This window comes from Stegodyphus dumicola, chromosome 3 (genome assembly GCF_044657685.1).
Source record: "Stegodyphus dumicola isolate Sdum_Otavi_A_Nest chromosome 3, ASM4465768v1".
Classification (NCBI taxonomy): Eukaryota; Metazoa; Arthropoda; class Arachnida; order Araneae; family Eresidae; genus Stegodyphus; species Stegodyphus dumicola.
The window spans coordinates 139,305,710-139,325,324 of record NC_140770.1 but is presented as its reverse complement, the minus strand read 5'-3'; the positions used below and the strand labels follow the sequence as shown (position 1 = coordinate 139,325,324).

The window sequence follows — 19,615 nt, the reverse complement described above, 5'->3', positions numbered from 1 at the left end:
AGTTCCTGCAAGGTGCTTGGGTTTCGGATTTCGACGTAATCTTGGACAGCAGGTAGCAATCTTGGTAAGATTATTTCAATAATCTCTGCGTCGGGTTTCTTCCCATACAGCATGTTTATCAGCTTAACTTTTCGCAGAATGAAGTCCGTCAAATTTTCTATATTACGTTGATAAAAACTATATAGTTAGGCTACTAGCTTTGCTCAGTCTTTCACTATGGGGAAGGCCTTTAATAATGATATTTTAAAATTTTCAAAGGTATATGTTTGGCCTCCGAATTCCCCTAATAAAAATTCACCTATATTCTTCCACCATAGTGAGGCCTAACCTCTTAGTGCAGATGTGGCAATGGCAACGTTTTGTCTTTCAGGCACAGGGTATAGCTGGAAATGATTTTCTAGGCCTTCTAAAAATATCGACACCGAATTTTTTCCGTCGAAATTGACGTTTGGCTTGATCGATGCTCTCATCGTTTGGACCAGGTATCCAAATCCTTCTAATTGGTTCGCTATTTCTTGTTGTTGGAATTGTACAGGAGCTTCCATCCAGTTTTCGGCCATTTCAGTTCGTAAGGTGTTCGGGCGCCAATGTGATGTTGGGAGGCCCCAACTTGTCAGCAACAGTAGTAGTGACTGCTATGAACTGGAAATTACAGACTCTTAAGAAGGGTTTAACTCCCTTTTTATTTCACTTTAGAACTCACAGTTGCGTTCACTTGACGTTCACAAACTACGCCGACTCGGCGGTGTAACAAAAATAGAAAAGTACAACTAAAAATAAATAACAGGATGCATAACTAACGAAGTCACTATCTACGAGGCTCTATAATTGTAACTATCTTAACCTCGTTATAAGATACAGCTGAGATTCAGCAAACTTTCTGATTAAGAATTTGAAAGATTCAACGAACTGTCGAAATAGGCACACAGGCCGAAACGCGCGGTTCTTAAACTTTCTACCAAGCAACCTTCACGCTCGTGATTCAAGAAGCACACCTACAAATCTCGTTTCCCTTCTATTTAACTCAAATTACTTCTGCTAAAATTTGAATACTCTGCGCGTTCTACTAAAATTTACATACTCTGGCATTGGCAATTCCAGTGAAAGTAAAGGCTTGACAGGAAAGATAGCTTAAACTTAAAATAAATGTTAGTTAAAATAAATATAAACCCTAAAAATTAACCAAGAAAAATTGTAGAAAATGTTGATATATACCAAAACTAAATAAAAAAGTTTTTTATATTCATAAATTAAAACCAAACACGTTAAGTAAATAAAAGGCTAACCGCATTCTTCCCTGAAAATATGAAATCCCTCCCCCGATTGAGAACCCTTGCTCTAAGACTATGAGAATTTATTCTAACGTAGACATATTTACATAGACTATAAGAATTTATTCTGACTATGTATACACATAGTAATTAGCTTATTAATTAGATTTCAGTCATTCGTACTCTAACAGAGGGTAATTTCGTTTAAACAGGATAAAGTGAGCTTCCTAATGATTGAATTGCTTTTAGAAGGTCTGCATGTGTAAATTAAATGCTGTATAACTGAAATGACAGGAAGTTGTCCTTCATCTATAGATAATCTTTCACTGCCTCCACGTTGAAATGATTCTTCTTCTTAGATCACTGCACGTGGATGAAAAAAATATTCTTTCGTCGTTGTCGCTGTAGGTAGGAATAATGAAGATCTATTGTAATTTTCAGAAACTGAAAATGAAGCTTCACAACTTTTGGAGTTAAAAGGTTCTCTGACATTTTCATAAGACTATGCTAGTTGATTTCTTCATTCTTGTACGTTGTTGCCAGTTCCTTTAGATTGCAAAATTACTTAAAAACGTGTTATCGTCACTTTCGACTCCTTTACTTTTATGTGTTAGAGTACCGATTCAATTTCTGCACATGAGAAGTTTTCTAATCTATTTGGAGCAAGCAAACTCCTTAAGTGGCTCGGCCTACTCATCTAGATGATCTAACTAGCCATTGCACGGGACTTCGACAGTATTTAAGAAATATGATGTTTGTTCATTAAAACTCTGAACATACAGATAAGGCGTTTTAAGTACGTAATCCTCTATCTGGCACAGTTATGAAAAGAATCTTAAGTAAAAACAGCTATGAAATCTTTATTTAATAAGTAGATATTTTTACGTAAGTATACCGAAAGATAAATCAACAAATTTCAAAGGCATTTAAAACTGAAATGATGGGAGAACAAGAAAAGACTTACATAGAATTATTAATCAGTATTGATTATCATTAGTCTTAACTATTATGCAACATTTTCAAAACATGATTATTCCAAAGACGGGACGTAGAACGGCTGAACAAAAAGTAAATGACTGAGACTGTGCCTCAGGTACAATGACAGATGCATCTCAGTTTAGTTATCGGAAAAAGATTCTAAGCTATTCTAAGAGAATGCTTCCGAACTTTCAGCCTGTCTTCTTAGTAGTAGATCTTTAGCTGTAATATTTAAAAATCAAACATTTAAAAATTAAAATCAATAGTTCCACAATCCAGATGTTTATGTTAATTTTGAAACTTTCTCCAAGGCATTAATTTAGTCATTGAAAAGAAAGACGTATCCAGAAGATATTAAGGATGTAGAATAGTGGTCGCCAAACTTATGAAGCTTCGGAGCTACTGCACCGTTTTTAAATCCTACTGTGAAGTACTAAGCAAACGAACTACCAATTAAAAAAATATTAAATTTATTTATTGCCTATAAACTTACATATCTGGTAAATATGAAATTAATTTTAATTAAACTGTATATAACAAAAAGAAATTGAAGTGAAGTTAGTAATAAATAACAAAAGTAAAGACAGATTTTTTATCAGACTTATTAACTTTAATGAGAAGGATGGAACTCTCTTTTGCCATCAACAATTTTTAGTGGATGGTAGCTGCCATTCGAACACAGTTGCTCAAGTGTTCATCGGTAAGTTTGTTTCTGTACTTATTTTTAATAAATTTCCTACTGGAAAAAAATCTCACACAGATATGTAGAGCTGAATATTGCCTTCACTTTGAGACAAACCTGGACAAAAATTGGGTATTTTTCTTATTAAAAATTGGGAACAAGAAGCCAAATACTTTCAGAGCTTGAAGAAAGCGATTTGTCACATAACTCATCTTGAAAATCCATCAGTTCCAACTTCACTGCCTCGTCTTCTTCTTGAAAATCAAAATGCTCCATAGCACAAGTAGAGAACTCTTCAGCATTAATCTCTATAAAAGACGATTTGACAAACAATTGAAATCCTTTTAAAATCTTCGAAGTGTTTGATGAATTCACTACTTTCTTACAAACTGATAATTTTGCATAGCACAGTAAACACACAGTTGTCTTTTACCTGGGTAAAGAAGTAATCGGTTTCCCATTCTGAATGAAGGTGTAAGTTTTTTTTCTTTTTGCTTGAACACCCATTGTTAGAACAGACTTAGCTTGGTACTACTGCTTAAATCAAACTATCCAAGTTGGCAAATGTCTAACATACACACGAGAAACATAACTTGCAATCAACTATGAGATGAGGCTGACAATGGCTTTTATTGTCGTCAGCGTCAGCTTAGTGGTGGAATTAAGGTTAGCCAACCGAAGCGTTAATGCGATCTATCGAAAATGTCCCCGCGAACTACTAGTAGCATTTGGTGACCACTGATGTAGAATAACTCTAAACTAGGAAAACCGTAGTTATATGACACTTTTTTTCATTAAAAGAAGCATACAAAATTTCGTTTCTATATAAATTATTTGCAGAGAAAGTATCAATGAGAAGTCATTTCTTACGCTACTAGACGTTTCTAAAAATAACATTTTTAGAAGAGTATGATTTAGAGTATTTTCCTTGGTAAAATAGGGTTTAATTTAGTGATTGTATAAATGGTAAATTATGTTACGTAAAAAGTTTTGAATTTTAGCATTTTTACAATTAAAAATTTTTAATCCATTGTAAGGATTATGTTAATTTTAATAACAGTTAAATTTTAAGTTAAAGTTCCTTTCCTGCGAAATTCTTAACTTCAACTTACTACTTCCGGCCAGAACGTAGTTTTGGAATCTTGCTGAATATTTAATGAGGAGCGGTATTTAAACCACGAAGTTACTTACAGAGTGAGAGAGAATCAGAGTTTCTGATTTACGCGCGTCTGCCCTTTTGGCCACTCTCTCTTTCAAAGCTGTTATTACGCTCGGCCGTACTCAGGCCCTTGCTAAGTTTCGTAGTCAAATAAGTTAAGGGGCCAACTCGATTTGAATCTTGATAGCTTCGGCTATATTTCTTTAGTTAATCTTAGTTTTAATTTAATTCTTAGTCTTTTAAGTTCAAGCCCAAGTGTCGGCTTTATTTGTATACTCCCAGGCGGAGTTTTGTTAAATCTTATTGAAATAATAAAGGGTTAGTTACCCTTCTATCTTGTTGTTTCTTGTCACCCGAATTTAAGCGATTATTCGCTTATCAGTTCTTAAGATTCTTCACTTCTAACATTAACTTAGAATTACAAACTGAGGAACTCTACACCATATCAAAAAACATACATTTTAAAATTTACATTAGAAAGCTTGCTTGTATACCTGCATTTAGCAATATTTATATAAGAGTACTCTTTTTTAAAAAACAAAAATTGGGAGTGTGCAATTTTGGTTCGTATAACGACATTTTATGCGAACGTACATTGCAGAGAAACAGATATGTTTTATTTTGCCTATATTAAAAAAAAAGACTTTAATGCTTTCAGGAATATAAATGAGTGTATTATGAAATAAAAGTCTGTATTTTCCTAGCTTTTTTTTTCTTTCACCAAAATAAGCAATAAAAAGCTCAAATAACCTAAATAGTAAAAATTTGTACATTATTTAAGTCTGAAAGTGGAATCTTTCGCATGTAGCTGTAAAAGAATAAATATTATGTTACCTGATACAGACGTTCTTAGGGGATTGTGAAACTGTATTGAGCTTTCCGGTTTCTGTTCAGTGTTTAGTTTCAGCGTGTTCAAAGTTCTTTCCCCTCATTCGTTTTCCCAAATCATCTCTCTGCTGCTGAATTTTAGGAAACACATATTTACAATGTATAATTTTTATTTTGCCAAATCGGTTGTGCAATGGTGTGTGTGTGTGTGTGTGTGTGTGTGTATGTGTGTGTGTGTGTATATATATATGTGTGTGTGTGGCTTGCAGCTTTATAATCATATATATATATATATATATATATATATATATATATATGTTTACTGTGATTTAATTTCTTTAACAGATGCTATTATAATGGAAAAAATAATGAAATCTTCTCTTAATTGTACCATTATAAGGTATTCCTCCCGCCTTCCTAGCATGCCTTTTTGGTGTTGTGGTCTGCACGCTGGGTGCGCATTCCAGAGGTCCGTGGTTCGATTTCCGGTGAAGGCGTTGCTCATTTTTCATCATTTCTGTTTCCAAAAAAGTACCTAAGGTCTCTACAGTGCCATCCGAACTAAAAGGGTGGTGGCTGATGACTCTCCACGCACAGGATTTGGCGAATGAGTCCCCTAAAACTTCAGTCGCCCTTTAAAAGAGGAAGTATGTAAAGTATTTCTCCCGCCTTTCTACTGTGCTTTCGTGATGCGGTGTTCTGCATGCTGGACGCGTATTCCAGAGGTCCGTGGTTCGATTCCCGGCGAAGGCGTTGCTCATTTTTCATCTTTCCTACTTCCGAAAAAATACTTAATGTCTCTACACCATAAAAGAAAATTTTTCATGCTTGGGTTATGAACCTTGAGTAGATTAATATTAATTGAATCATCGTTTTTGATTTGTAATTAAACTATACATAATGAACCTAGAGGATTGCACACGAAGTATCATAGCTTTGTTTCGCTTATTATACATTTATTTAGCATCAAAATATTACAGAATAATGCTTGAGCGTGCAATGAATAATTAACTATCTCAGCGTGCAAAGTAAATTAGAAATGGAATATGTTCAATGTGCCCACAATTTCGTTTCATAACCTCTTGCAAACGAACCTTTGCATTCGTCTCAACCCTGCAGTTTTGGTACATGTCTTTCAAACCTGCATGACACAACTGCACAGTAAGGGCCTAGAACTGTACTACATTTGCAGGCTTCCTTAGGAACACCTTATTTTTCAAAAAATTCCGTAAAAAGAATGGATTCCCTACTAAAAATGCCCCATAGAAACCAGTAAAACTTTTTATGGGTACCCATAACATTTTATGGGTTTTTATTGACTTTTACTGGTTTCTGTTGGTCTTTGTGGGTTTTTTTTACTGGTTTCAAAATGACCCATAGAAACCAGTAAAACTTTCTACTGGTACCTATAGAATTTTTGATGGTCTCTATTGACTTTTACTGGTTTCTATTGATCTCTGTGGGTTTTTCTTACTGGTATCAATTGACACCCATACAACCAACATTCAATGGCAGAACTTTGTACTGGTTTGTATAGGTTTATATTGACTTTTACTGGTTTTCTTACTGGTATCAATATAATAATAAATCTTCTGTTGGTTTATATGGATTTATGCTATTTTTTTATCTGACGTTAATATACTTGTAAACAATAAAATTAACAGAATGAAAATATGATCTCTTTAAGACCACCAGAGTAATCTGGAAACGCAGGTGGTCGTTTTAGAGAGGGTTTTTACTAAATATGCTTATTTATTTGATTAAAAAATTTTTTTTCGGAAACAATAACAGTAATCATATACACCACACACAACGAGGTCTCTCCAAGGCGACCAGCCGCAAATAAAAATTCATCTTTGCAAGTGGTCGCCTTAGAGAGGTGATGCTCAATACCAATAGATACTCACGTTCTCAAAGATACGTTTATCTTTTAGAGGTGGTCGTCTTAGGGAGATTGCATCTACGGAATGAATCTCTCTAAGGCGACCAGACACTCTTGCAGAATTTTCTTTGTGAATGGTCGCCTTACAGAGGGAATATTCAATACCAAAGTATACTTATGTTTTCAGAAATACTGGTCTCTTTCAGAGACGGTCGTCTTAGGGAGGTGGTTTTTGTTACGAGTTGGTTCTCTGAATACACACACATAAGCACTTACATTTCTGATATTACAAATAAACACCGGTATCAACCAACATCTCTTTAACGCGAACAAGTTCATTCAGAATCGCAAAACTTTTCTCCCTGTTAACGCTGACGTGAAAAAAAAAATTCGCCCTCCCTCCCCCACTCTCAGAAGTTTCCCAAACAAGCAATATGGCGCCGCTCTAGTTATTGTTGTGCGATGGTGGTGTTATTTTCTTCGTGGTTGTAGTAATGCAATATATTATTTACTAGGATTTACTGTATTACAAATTTTACTATGTTTTACTGTTTAGAAATTAGTAATAAATAATAAAATACCAGCACTGACTATGAATATACAACTAAAGCCATGCACGTGTAATCGTGTCTAATGTTTGAGAGAACGTTGCTGATAACTGACTAGTTGTGAAATGGAGATTCTGTGCGTGAAATTGATTTTCCATCTTTACTTTTAACCTGAAAAACAATGTGCTTAAAGACTGAAAAGTGATAATTTCAGACTTGATAATTTGGTTCAGTGTGCAGATGCAGAAATATAGTTTTTGCATCCTACTGAAACTGTATTTTGGAAAATTTATTTATTTATTTATTTTTTTTTGATTACAGTTTAGAAATACTTTTTTAAAGCTTGTTCATGTAGATGCTTTATCATTTGAATATTATGTACTAATAAATTTGAGCATACCTTACTTAAAAATGATCTTGCATGATTCAATTTTTCAACTAATGTGATGTGGCCGAGCAAAAAGAATGTTTTTGTATGTTTTAAAAAATGTACTAATTATATTTCGCGAGCAAAAAAGGTAAGTTTTATTAATGAAATAAACATTGAAATATTTAATGTGTTTATTACTTACTGAATGGGGTAGACAAGACATACAAGCTTAAGGAATCTTTTTTCCACTACTAAAATTATGTGAAAATTTAGATGATCATAGTAGCTTACATTGTTTTTTCTTTTTGGTCTATTTTTCTTTACAAGTATGAGACTAGAACCACATTTTTACATTAAATATTTTGTGCTATTTTGTTAAAACACACATAATCATTTTTATGCATACTTTAATTTTCATTATTATTAGTTTGATGAAGAAAATTTCAAATGTGTTTTTCATAAATTGCTTTTGAAATAGAAATAGATTTGTGAATAAGATTTATGTAATATTAAATGTACTAGTCTTGGGAGTATAAAAAATGAATTATTTATTTGAAAAAAATTACATTAAGTTGAAACCTCATATAGTGGTTATTTTCTTAAATGACCACCTCTGATAATGGCACATTTGTCAGGACAATAATTAAATAACAGAACTTAAAAAATCATTCATAGTTTTGTCAGGCTACAGGAAACTGGCATTATCTCGAATTGTGGAGTTGATTGTTTTAGGAACATTTTGCTGTATAATCAATTGACTTCGGTGTAGTAATGTTTACGTGGGTATGAATTTTGCAGAAGTAATTGAACGTTTTTACGAGACATTTAAAACCAAAGCTTTTCGGATCATGAGTCTTATAAGGGCGCTGTTATAGCATTGCTTTGAAATATAGTTAGAGTAATATTTAAACATTTTTTTCGAGTAATTTTTTTCGAGTTAGAGTAATATTTAAACATTTCCACAGGAAATCCGCTTGTTCTCTGCGTATGAAAAACCCATATAAATAAATCTTCTGTACAGCCTTATACAAATGCAGTTAAAATTACTGTCATTACAATTAAGCGAATATAGCTACATTTGTTTACAAAAAGTTATTGCTAAATACTGCACTATATCAATTTCATTTGGCATTGTAATTTCAGAAAATGCTCAGCATGAGGTATTTTTAAATTATATAATCTACTGTCAAAAACAATAGCTACCTTTTCAGTACTTTAAATTTTACTATTGAGAATTTTTATGGTTCAAAATAATATTTCTATACATTATTTCAAGTATTCTTTCTACAATAGAAATCTAAATAACTTGCACCTAAAACACTGACTCAAATTTATTCCAATAATGCATCGCTTTAATTAAATTTATGTTCCTTTGAGATGATATATAAAAAACCTTGTGTAATAATAAATTATTAATATATATAGGTAAATGGTATTTTTATATATTTTTTCGGGTAAAGTGCAGAATCGCCCACTTATTTATTTGGCACTTTGTACAAAAGTAAAAGGAATTGGATTTTTGTCAATTTTCTTTTGACTTTTTAAGTGAAAATAGGTCGATGTGTACATGAATAAAGTCAAAGGAGTGCACAATGGCATTTTTGTGCAATTCTGGGATGTTTTTTTAAGTGAAAATATGTCGATGTGTACATGATACCGAGTATGTGCAATTCTTAAAAACACTCCAAGCAGTGGGCGATTCTACACTTTCCCCATTTTTCTATAGGAATTTAGTTTCATTAAATTAGTTATTTAGTATAATTATGTGTATATGAGTATATTCACACTTATTCGCATAGATGGAATTTTTACAGTACGAAAGTTAATCTTTTTTACATCAAGAACTATATATACTATAAATACCCATTATGTTATAGATTTTATTTATATAAAATTTGTGGAAGATTATATAGCACTAAAAGTGAGATACGGAATAAAACATTATACGTTATGAGATATTTTCTTAATTCCTGAACTGTGCGTTAAGAATTGGTATTTGTTGAAACTTGTAAATTTTTTAAAATTCATTTTGTTACAATATAATTTATTGTATTTTGGGTACTATTAAGTTTATTATATGTTATCTTCATGTTTCATTTATTTTTTGAGAAATACAGGTAACATTCAAAGTATTGTAATAAGGGGTCGACACAGTGTTTGTATATTATTAGTTCTTCACTACATTATATTCTTGGATTCATCCTTTCTTCCACGCAAAACATCTATGTGTATGCATGTCATAATAAGCTGCAGGGTGTTACTATCATTGGTAAGCGAGCTTTAAGGGGATAGCAAGTATGCTAAATTTGAACTCTATGTTAAGTTTCTAATTTGCAAGTCCCGTATTTTTTTTGCTTGCTTGTTAATAATGTTTCTCTTCCTGAAAATTTGGGTTTCTTCTAGTTTTGTTTTTTAATTTGGTTTAGGGCATTGTAGGTAACTTAAAATTTAAGCAGATGCTAGAAAGTACCATCCTTTGGCAATACATTTCTCATTAGGTATCAAATTGTTAAACAAGCTGATGTGATTAAATACAATTGTTTAATTTCCCAATTAAAGAACTGAAATACAAATATATGCAGTGAGGTACAGTACTATATGTATATATTTATAATGAAATGAATAATATATATACAGTCAAAGTAATGATTCGCAACCATCAAATGAAATGATATTATATATATATGTAATGGATTCTGTAGTCGAATACAAGCAGCTGAATCCATAATGAACAGCAAGAATTTTGATGGCTTAGAGATGTTGAAACTCTAATCCACAATGAATAAGAAATTTGGCAGTTGAGGTAGATTTAATTCAACTTTTTTTTCAGCAAATATGTTGCAGCCACAAACAAGTTGGCACATTATTTATGCCTATTCCAAAAATTAACATTTTTGATAAATGTGTAGTAAGAAACAATGACTGCAATCCAGCAAATACAAAGCGTAAAAAGCAAATGCGTTATGTTAAGGGTGAAATCTTAATTAAGACCGAGTTAATTTTGGTTTTCGATGCAGTTTTACTCGTATTTGATAGTTAATACTGCTCTAAAATTACAATTGGCTGTTTGAGTTTTAGTTTCTTTTACAACATCAAATTATGTAAGAGTCATATGACATGAATTAATCTCGAAATGATGCAGTGCAGAAAGAAACTGTTTTTAGAATAGAGAAGGAAAATTAATTTTACGCTGCTAATTTAATCTTTTGCATATTCCTTATTTTTCTTACATATATACATGTACATATATCATTCGATGGTTGTGAATCATGACTTTGGTTATTATCTTTCTATTCATTTTATTTTCAGAATTATATAAAGGTAGTTTAAAATTTTGTAATATGTTTATAGATATTGACGTGCATTAAGGACAGGCTCGTAGGCTTCTAGATATTTTAAAATTTTTATTTATTCGCATTGAGTTTTATTTAAAATTACTTTACATGCTTTCTCCGCAATTTAGTTCTGTTCAATGCTAATTATGTACTTCTGCTGGTTTATGTTTTTATGGAAATTTGATTTACAGTTCTATTTTGGTGTATTGTTTTTTTATAGGGATTCTGTATATGGATACTCCACTATAGTATAATGCTATTGGTTCTGTTTATGGGTTTTGTGCAGCGATTTTTCCAAGAGGTACCTTTATTGGTCTGTGGATTTTTGTGTAGTGGTTTTTACAGGATTTGGCATATGGGTGCCTGTATAGGTGTACATGCTTTTGTTTACTGGTTTTTACAAGGCACAGACCTACGGAATATCCATTTTTTTTTTTTTTTTATGGAAATTTGGCCAATGGATATGCATATAGAGTTTTGATTTTTGGCTATGGGTTTTTACTGGGATTTTGTTTATAGTGCCTACAGTTCTACAGGTTTCTACAGAGATTTGGCCTACTCGTATCTGTACAGTCGTACGGGTTTCTGTTTACAGGTTTTTTTACGGGTATTTGGCCTACAGGTACCTATACAGCCGTGCAGGTTTCTTTCTATGGGTTTTTACGGGAATTTGGCCTACGGGTACCCGTACAAATGTACGGGTTTCTTTTTATGGGTTTTTATGGGTATTTGGCCTACGGGTACCCGTACCATTGTACGGGTTTCTTTCTATGGGTTTTTACGGGGATTTGGCCTACGGGTACCCGTACAACCGTACGGGTTTCTTTCTATGGGTTTTTATGGGAATTTGGCCTATGGGTACCCGTACAGTTGTACGGTTTTTGTCTATGGGTTTTTACGGGGATTTGGCCTACGGGTACCCGCAGAGCTGTACGGGTACCCGTAGGCCAATTCCCCATAAAAAATTTTATGGGTTTCTACGGGGCATTTTTAGCAGGGTTAATATCTGGGCTATGCGGGGGCCACTGTCTCTCACCTTCGTAAAGACGGATGGGATGTTACAGTTACATTAAACAGATCGTATAGGAAATAAAGACCAGTATTTGCAGTGTGGGGAAAGATTTCGTTCTGCATGAACTACTGAGTGTATAAATGGAGACCTGTTGCCATTTTCAGGTGTGCCATTATTTGAGAAATACCGTCGATTTATCTCCAACAGAAAAGTTTTGTATTTAAATCTTTAAGATTAGTTCTACAGCTATATGAATATTAAACTGATTCTTGTTGCTCCAAATATGTAAATATTATGAATATTATGCTGATTTTTGTTACTTCTGTCTCCAAATATAATCGCTATTTCCCGCGTTACATTAACTCAAATTCTAAAACCTATCACAATTTAAGAAAGACTCCTAACCGTTTTGTAATATATGATTAAACCGTCTGAAACTATTTTTAAGTGAGAAAAATCATTAAATATTCAATTTATTGCTACTTTTTAACATTTTAGGTTAACGAACAAAGAAATTCTCAAAAACGTGTTAGAGATATAGAAATTTATTTGAAATGTTTATGGAGTACTCAAGCCAGTTGTAAGTTTGTCTTTGATTATCATATTATTGCATTTATTTTCTCTGACATGTTGTTATTTTCTTCTACAATATGCTTTACGTGAAGTTCTTCATTCTGTATTCATCTTTTAAGATCGGTAGAAGTTCCCATTTTCGAATTTTCTGGAATATCCATTGTTCGTTTGAGATGTGTGTGGACATTCTAAAAAAAGAAAACAATATAAATATTCCCGTTTAACGGATAATAGAATCATATATACTTCATTTAACATTTTTTCACCTGGATAGTAAAACATTGCTTCAGGTTTTATACGTTTTAGCCTGAACTTGTATGTTTCTGGTCAAATAGGCAAATGAATTGAAACAGTTCTTTACATCGCTTGATGTAAATTTTATATTTTGAATAAAGGAAATTACAAGTAGATGGACCCACTAAATTTAATCAGCGAAGATGAAAATGTTCAAACATGGCGTTTAAGTTATTAATAAGATATGATTTAAAAAAGAGCTTTATTCTGCTGCTACAAGCAGATGAATCAGTGAAGTTGGAGATGACGGCATAGTGGAACATTTCGCGATAATAAAATGTTTCCAGAATTTCTAAGCTTAATATAACAATGTTGAAAAGAAATCGAGCTCATAACATCTTTTGATCATCAATAATGAGTCCGTGCACAAGGCGTTTCTCTGCTAAACCTCTTTTATTGGGCACGTGTCTGGCCTTGATGAATAGAGGCTGTACGTTGCCAACTTCGGGGCCTTCAGGACATCTTTCTCACCTTCAAGTTTCAAATCCAATGGCTTAAAATTGTGAAATCCGTGAACTGACTGTGGTATAGTTTAGAATTGAGCCAACTTTTGTAAATAACTGTAAAATGATGGTAAATAGAATGCCTTTATGATGAATATCATTAACGACAGCAAAAAGTGGATTTTTCAGCTATAGCATAGTACCACTAATCACTGGCTTCAACCAGTGTGGGTCTGGGACGTATAAATATATATTTTCATATCGCAAAAGGCATGAAACTTTGACTCATGTGGCACAGTAACATGAAATTTTTTATCTATTTTTTACTAGTTTCATTGTTAAACATTATAGGAATCCATATAATAAATGTATATATACAACTGAATATTCAAATACTTTCCTATCTATCTATCACATACACTTTGAAATATCAAAAATATTTTAATTTTAATTTTCAGTTAGCTAATCGTCTTGTTTAAAAAACTTACAATACAACAAAAGACAAGCGTTTGTTATTTTAACTGACAGCATAACAAAGTTCCTATTTCTAGTCAATAATCCTTGGTTTTATTGATATTTCAGTCGCGTTATATTCATCAAGGCATCAATTTTAAAATTAAAAAATAAAATTATTATGATAACAATTCAGTATTAACGATATTTGTGTTTATATGCACCACATATGTGAAACATTTCTATGAATATCACAGTACTCTTCTGCTATCGGATGCACGTATGTGTGGGTGGATGTGCGTATATATGTGTCTATACATATATATTCCATACGTACGTACATGTATACATGCATACATGAACATTATTCATCCATCCATACATGCATACATACATACATTTCTTAATTCAGTACCGATAACAGACGGGTACCGTCATTAAATCAAAGCCAGTGTCAAATGAATAAACAAACAAACAAATACAATTGTTTCAAAATTCCTGTAAAACTTTATCAAAAACAAGACTATTGAAAAAATGAATTTCTAGAATTCTGTGGAGAAAAAGATAATTATTTTGTTGAAATAAACGCCAAGTTGACGCAAACTGCGAACGACAAAAAGATAGCTAATAAATGAAAAGGGCAAAGATTTTTTGATTAATTCTTTTACAGTAAGACTTGCTGCTTTTTCGCTATAGATACCCTTTCATTGCGTTGGATTCAAAATCCAGATAAGGCGTGGACCTTTTCGTACGTATAGGGTCTTTGCAAAATGACGGAACTCAAAATTATTTGATCTGAAAGTTCACCCAGAGTTTCACAGTTGAAGAAGAAGGTATAAAACTTGCCCAATCCATTAAATGGAAACTATCTTGCATATATTGGCTACTATACCCGCACATTAGAATTAACCGTCATACATAAACACATGCCACATTACTATACCCGCACGTTTGAATTAACCACCAGTTAAGAACATCAACACATGTCATGAATGAATGTATTGTGGAGTCGGAAAATCATGAATACATTAGTTCAAACAAAGAAAGCTTAACTAAGACATTTTTTCTTTCCATTAAAATGAGATTATCATGTCATCATTTTTTACAAGTTATAAAATGACTCAATTCCTTATTGGCCGTAAAAATTGATCTGAGCAAATTTAATTTGGGTCCAGAAACGTTTTATGATTGCAGCGTCGGTGGCGAGGAAAATGTTGAACATGTGCTTCTTTTGTGTTCCAAATTTGACAGTGAAAGAAAGATCTTAAAACTGGCACTTATTAAATATTAGCTGGCCTCCTGATTTTCATCAGTTTATTTTCGAGAGAAAAGTGCCTACACGAAAATAATCAAAGACAAAATGCAAAACAAATACAAATAGAAAAATAGTGTAAAACTAGCTTTGTAAATTCTGTAATTTTTGTATGGTTTACAAAAATAGAGAAAGACTATTTTTTTAATTCTTTGCAAATTATTGTAATCCTTCATAAGTTTTTCTTTAATTTTTCCTTTACTATTTATTTGTCTGTTTTGGGTATCATACTTACTTCTATAAGCCCCTTGTGATAACTTGTGGTACACTGGGAGTTGTTTGTGCTTTTAATGGAAAAAAATTAATGCAGTAAAATTTTTAGTATGGCTCCTACTTTCCTTTTCAAGATCACGAATATTACATTTACAGTCTTGCAAAACAGATAATTAATTTAACAGGAAATAAACTAAGATATAATTTTACCTATTGCCAGTTTCATGTAGTTGATGTTCGTCGGCGATTCACATAAAGGAGCTATCCGAAGAGGGTGGTCAAAAGGTCTTTCAATTATCACTGGTGATGGTTTGCAGAAACACCTTATAAAGAATTAAAAAATGTTCAAATATTATATTCTCTTATGTTAACTATCATCTAGTTTGTACATTGTAATTATACATACAATATTATATATTATGACATTTTTATTCAATTGACTGAGTTACACGAATTTCTTGACAGCTAAATTTAATTCTGAGTATTTAATATTTCCGGTACTATTCTGTTTTCAGGGCCGTAAAAAAAAATTGCAGTGGAAATGTATGCACAAAAGCGCCAAATCTTGCAAACGCGCCCATTTAACAGCGCGCCAAATCTAGCGTACGCGCTGATTTCAGATTCCGTAAGTTTATATAGTTCTATATTTCTTAAGACGCCATTGAAATATTAGTTTAATTTTTAAATACTTTTTTGATTTTAAATCCTTTTTGATATACTATGGATTTAACAGTTGTCCATGACGAAAAGTCGGCAATAGAAATTTGGGTAAAGTGCAGAATCATCCACTGCTTGACGCGTTTTAAAGAACTGCACATACTCGGTATCCATGTGCACGTCAACCTATTTTCACTTAAAAAAGAAATCCTAGAATTGCACAAAAATGGCACTGCGCACACCCTTGAAATTATCATCGACCTATTTTCACTTAAAAAGTAAAAGAAAATTGACAAAAATCCAATTGTTTTTACCCTTGTAAAAAGCGGCGAACAAATAAATGAGCGATTCTGCACTTTACCGAGAATATTTTCTAAGAAAAGGCATCATTCATTATAGAAAATTACGTTTGAACAACCAACGAGATGAGTGAGTGAGTGAGGTTTATGGCGCAAAACCAAAGATGGTTATGACGCGCCAAACACAGGATGGGATGATTACAAATGACGAAATTAAAATACAATAAATAAAAACAAGTGGTAACCAACGAGATGAAATTATGGTTTAGCGATAAGTTGGTAGGGAAATAGCGATGCAGGCATCCATTCAGTTATGTTTAGCAATTTTTATATAAATTATAATAATGATCTGAAATAGTTATTTACTCTTATGCTTCCATTCAGTCATGTTTAGCCTTTTTCATATAAATGATAATAATAAAAAAGTATTATATGAAATTAACCTTTCATCTAAATTAAAGCATCAATCTTAGATAGTTATTTACTATTACACTACCTTTCTTGCCGCAATTATTTTTGACAGCACTAGCATCAACAATAGTTTGGCGATTTTTTACGGCCCTCGAAACCGAATAGTACCATATTTCCTTATGGAGTAGCTTTACATTTTTAGGATATTATTATGCGTTCTTCGCCTGAAATTTCTTGAATTACCTTATAAGGTTTTAGTTTCATTATTTAGTGCTTCAAAGTCCATTATGTAAGACACATAATTTCAAATTATAACGGCTTGACGTTTAAATTACAATTTAAAAGGCAGTAAATGCACTTTGCAATAACTTTAATATTTTTATAATCTATTTAATTGATGTGCGTTTAATTTAAAACAAATTTGATTTGCATATATCCTGTTAAGAATTATGAACATTTGCAGCATTTCTGTAATTAATAAAAGGCATTTTCAGTCATAGGATACTAAAGATTATACCGTAGATACTGAAGATCCATATATTATGTACCTCGGTGCATTAGCCCTCCGTCACCTCAAATTTTACGTTTTTGTGCACTCACCGTTTCTGTGAGGTCAGTGCTTGTCGCACTGCATCCATTTTGGTGATTGGAAAATCCGCAAACTGATTGCAGGTCGAGCCCAGCCATAAGTCGAGAGAATCTCTGAAAGGTCGACGTTCGGGGTTGCAACGCTTGAGGGCCGAAACAGTTGGAGTAGAGTATAAGCGTGACCACGCATCCTGTGATCCATGGGTGATTTTAGGTCGAGGTATCTACAAGAAGTTCCAAGTTCATTAACTTTTACTTTGTTGTAAAATAAGTTGCAAATGTGAAATATAAATTTCGTTCTAAAAGCAGCACTGAATCAAAGAATCACAAGGAATCTTTATTTTCATTATAATGGAATTAACTCTGCTTGGGACTGCGCTGGATTTCTTGTGTACCTAGCAACGTTTAGAATACACATGGCGCGTCTTTATGACCGAAGAAGTTTCGAAGTTCTGACTTTGATTTAAAATTAATTTCATTGATTGTGACCAGTGTAAGTTAAAAAGATAAAAAAAGGCATCGATCGTGAAGCGAATCGAGCTTTGATCGTGAAGATCTTTACTGACGAACTATAATCACTTGTTAAATGGGTAATTTGTGAGAGAAATGGAATCATTTGTTCACATGACTTCAAAACTGGACAAATATCAAAGCAAAGGACGCAAAATCAAACTGCAATATATTAAGGCGTGTGAAGATTAACAGCCTCTTTGAGTTGAGCAAACCTTTTTGTGGTGTACAAATGTCATTTAATATAGTACATCATGTTCACAAAAGTCCTTACACGGCTTTTATTTTCATAACCGTTGGTCGTACACATGTACTTCCAGATTAAAAAATGTTTCAAATGAGGCAAAGATTCATTTTGCCGGTTTTAATATTAAAGAAATAGGTTTTGTAAAAATTATGAAATCTGACTTTTTATACATCATCCCTGTCCCTTATAATTAGGAAGATTTGTATTCGTTACAAAAATAAAATTCATAAGGTTTTTGAGTTTACTAATGATCAAAGGTCTATAACTTCTAGTAAAATGTCGACCTTTGAGCAAGCAATGAACTAAATCCTGGAAATCAAAATATCATGTACTCATGAACACTTTCATAACCCTCACTGGTTAAAAAAAAATGATGATTGATTTCTTGCTCCTGCGGTAAGTGCATTGCGTAATAAACTTTTCAGGAATGACCCTATGCGACCCACTAATGAAGCAGTTATTGTATATAAAACAGAGGTTTGCGATTTGGAAAGCAAATACAAAGTGAATAGCAATCGTTGAAATACATTATAAAACTATTTTAGATAAAAACGTAAACTAATTACATTACTTTTTCTAAGAATTAAATCAAAACACCATACACTTTACCGCTTTCAAGTATATGGGCCGAAAGTCTGCATCCGTTTCTTTGCTCATATAAGAACATGTCCACTTCTCAGGCATCTGTTTGGGACTCATACTGTTGTATATGTTGGAAATATTATTTCGGAAGTCTCAAATCCAGTCTATTAGGCTGAGAAGACCAGAGCTTCAAATAACCAAATTGTCTCTATTGATCTCCATTTAATTTTTTGATGCAGGAATTGTTTTGAAATGAAAAGCTCGCGAAATTTATCGCGTGAGTAATTTTCGTTTAGGAACAGTAATATTATTTATTAAAGCGTAACAAGCTGTAACGTATTTAACGGCGATAACACTTTATAAATTTTAATTAAATAATTGTTAGTTAATTAATGGTTAGTTATCAAAGTTGTTTAGTAATATTTTACAGTTTTTTTAACTGGCCCATACTTATGTTACTACTTAGAAATTTCATTGATTTTTAATTTTCTGATTTTGCTTAGTAGAAATATAAATTTATTTTAAGTTTTTAACTTAATGAGAGAAATTGAAAATAAATTTATAATGTTGTTTATGCCACTTTTAAAACACTCATTTACACAGAGAATTAGTTATAAATACATTTTGGTAGGGATGCTAAAAAATTGTGTAATAATTATTTTCGTAAATATTTTGTCAGGTAATGATGCTGTTGTGTCTACTGATGTCCTTAGACAAAGTATGTTGTTTAAGGCTTCCCTTTTTACATGAAGTAAAAGAAGTATTGTAATTTCGAAAAATTTTGGCTATCATATTTCAACGAAAATATCTATTTTGACCGCTATCGAATGCAACAGAATAAAGGACTCGTATCGTAAAATGGATTCAGAAAAGATTTTTTTTCCGTGACGTCTGTACATACGTACATACGTATGTATCTCGCATAACTCAAAAACGAGTAGCTTCAGAACGTTGAAATTTTGTATATA

The 19,615-nt window shown here is 32.4% G+C and overlaps 2 protein-coding genes across 7 annotated transcripts in view; one reads left to right on the top strand and one right to left on the bottom strand.

Moving 5' to 3' along the window:
* LOC118192818 (uncharacterized) overlaps window positions 1–19,615 on the top strand; it is a 560,683-nt gene that overhangs the window by 402,724 nt on the left and 138,344 nt on the right. The gene's annotated exons all lie outside the window — the stretch shown is intronic.
* Window positions 12,595–18,854, bottom strand: LOC118192817 (cilia- and flagella-associated protein 276). Its single transcript, XM_035363839.2, has 4 exons — window positions 18,675–18,854; window positions 17,321–17,532; window positions 15,564–15,676; window positions 12,595–12,826 (listed from the first exon to the last, which is right to left on the bottom strand). The coding sequence occupies exons 1-4, from the start codon at window positions 18,762–18,764 to the stop codon at window positions 12,753–12,755; spliced, it is 489 nt and encodes a 162-aa protein (XP_035219730.1). The 5' UTR covers window positions 18,765–18,854; the 3' UTR covers window positions 12,595–12,752.